Source organism: Musa acuminata, chromosome BXJ1-5 (assembly GCF_036884655.1).
Source record: "Musa acuminata AAA Group cultivar baxijiao chromosome BXJ1-5, Cavendish_Baxijiao_AAA, whole genome shotgun sequence".
NCBI classification, from domain to species: Eukaryota; Viridiplantae; Streptophyta; class Magnoliopsida; order Zingiberales; family Musaceae; genus Musa; species Musa acuminata.
In genome coordinates, this window is record NC_088331.1 from 29,918,934 (window position 1) to 29,921,079 (window position 2,146).

General features: G+C 46.7%; 1 protein-coding gene across 1 annotated transcript; it reads left to right on the plus strand.

The window, feature by feature from the left end:
• The first annotated feature begins 352 nt into the window (after positions 1-352).
• On the plus strand, positions 353-1,398 carry LOC135674105 (chitinase 6-like). Its single transcript, XM_065183576.1, has 2 exons — positions 353-785; positions 865-1,398. Exons 1-2 carry the CDS (start codon positions 383-385, stop codon positions 1,275-1,277), a joined length of 816 nt encoding a protein of 271 aa, XP_065039648.1. The 5' UTR covers positions 353-382; the 3' UTR covers positions 1,278-1,398.
• Positions 1,399-2,146: the final 748 nt, after the last annotated feature.

Below are 2,146 nucleotides of genomic sequence, written 5' to 3' on the forward strand. Positions count from 1 at the left end.
GCTGTTCGGCATGGATGGACTAAGTAAGAAGTCTTTGATGGCTTTTGCCCTGTGCAGCATTGACCTTGTCAAATTTTGGCCAAAATTTGATCTACATTAAGTAGCAGAAGCTGACATTTTGATGGCTACTTGGAGTTCCGGAACGTCGTTGCCTTGTTTTGCATTGGTTCTCGGTCACTGTCACGTTATTGTTTTTGCAATTTGTTGACCGGTAGCTTCACGTCTCGCATGCAAAGATTGGTTGTTTCGAATGAACCAAGTCTGGTCAATCTGATGAATACTCCACCAAACCGGCTTCGACAAGCCATCATTAAATCCGTCTCCTCTCCTCCCTCTCTATAAATACCTCACGAGCAGTGTTCTACTTCCATCATCCCCAGCAATGGCGGTACACAACACGACGATGCTTTTCCTGGGCCTCCTCTTGGCCGGAGCCATCGCGGTGGCCGCCCAGAATTGCGGCTGCTCTGCCGACCTCTGCTGCAGCAAGTACGGCTACTGCGGCACCGGCGACGACTACTGCGGCGACGGGTGCCAGTCGGGACCGTGCTACTCCTCCTCCCCCCCCTCCAACGACGTCTCGGTGGCCGACATCGTGACGCAGAGCTTCTTCGACGGGATCATCGGCCAGGCCGACGGCGGGTGCGCCGGCAAGAGCTTCTACACCCGCGACGCCTTCCTGACCGCAGCCGGCTCCTACCCGACCTTCGGCCACACCGGAACCGCCGACGACTCCAAGCGCGAGATCGCCGCCTTCTTCGCCCACGCCACGCACGAGACCGGACGTGAGTTCTCGACTTGCGTGCACGCATGCGATCGTTCCTTCAAGTACTTGTCGCATCGATGCTTACTTCTTCTCTGCAGACTTCTGCTACATAGAGGAGATCGATGGCGCGTCGAAGGACTACTGCGACGAGAACAACACGGAGTGGCCGTGCATTGCGGGGAAGGGCTACTACGGCCGCGGGCCGCTCCAACTCTCCTGGAACTACAACTACGGACCCGCCGGGCAAAGCATCGGGTTCGACGGCCTGAACGCGCCGGAGACGGTGGCCAACGACGTCGTCGTCTCCTTCAAGGCCGCCCTGTGGTTCTGGATGAACAACTGCCACTCGGCCATCACGTCAGGCCAAGGATTCGGAGCCACCATCCGGGCGATCAACGGCGACCTCGAGTGCGACGGTAAGAACACGGAGACGATGAACGCTCGCGTCGGATACTACAAGGACTACTGCAGCCAGTTCGGCGTCGACCCTGGAAGTAACCTCACTTGCTGAGCGCCGAATTGCTACTGCTTACAAGCGGTGATGGGGTAATAAAAGCTTTGCTGCAAGTGTTTGTGGCGTGCTATATATTGGAATATGTAGTACAATAATGGGAAGGAGATAAATTCATATATGTACCCTTTCACAACAAATATATATATATATATATATATATATATATATATGTTATAGTACTGTTTCAACAACAATAATATGCAAGTAATTGCATGATTCGAAACAGATATAATCTGTCAGAACTTATGAAGCTGTAATTACTGGGATATACTTTTTGGGTCGCAGAAGTAGTTATGTTAGAACTTATAGACCTTATCGGATAATTTTTTTATACTTAAAATATTAGTTTGATATTTATGTAACGTGACTCGCTATCTTAAATTTAATTAAAAGTCCGAAATCTCATTTTTACAATTTTTTACATAAGAAATACTGATCCGAGAATAGTGTGCCTAATTTATTAGATAACTTATTTTGATGAAATCATTTATCATAATTGATAAAGATATTTATTGTTGACACACTTTGAAGAAGTCACGAGTCAAAGCAAACCAAATTGTAATTAGACTATCTATTAGGGTTCATTTGACTTGGTTCTATGACTTCAATAATTTAAAACCATCATCATAGACTAAGACGAAGGGATCGAAATATTTTTCGATTCTTTTTACAGAAACATAAAAAAAAAGAGTTGTGAAGAGATGTTGAAGGTGTACTCTAGTTCCTGAAAGGCGTACAAAAGTAGCTACTTGCACATCAAACTCCCACCTTTCAGGCCTAGTCAACCTGAAGTTAAAGAAGTAAGAATATTGTACAATAACATGTGATATGGCTAACACCAGACGATAACTGGTTTTAGTTTTTCT

What these genes read in the sequence shown, in the direction of transcription:
- LOC135674105 (XM_065183576.1), top strand. Translation starts at nt 383, where the DNA reads ATGGCGGTACACAACACGACGATGCTTTTCCTGGGCCTCCTCTTGGCC. An exon ending in CGCCACGCACGAGACCGGAC is followed by an intron (nt 786 to 864) that starts GTGAGTTCTCGA and finishes TCTTCTCTGCAG; the next exon opens with ACTTCTGCTACATAGAGGAG.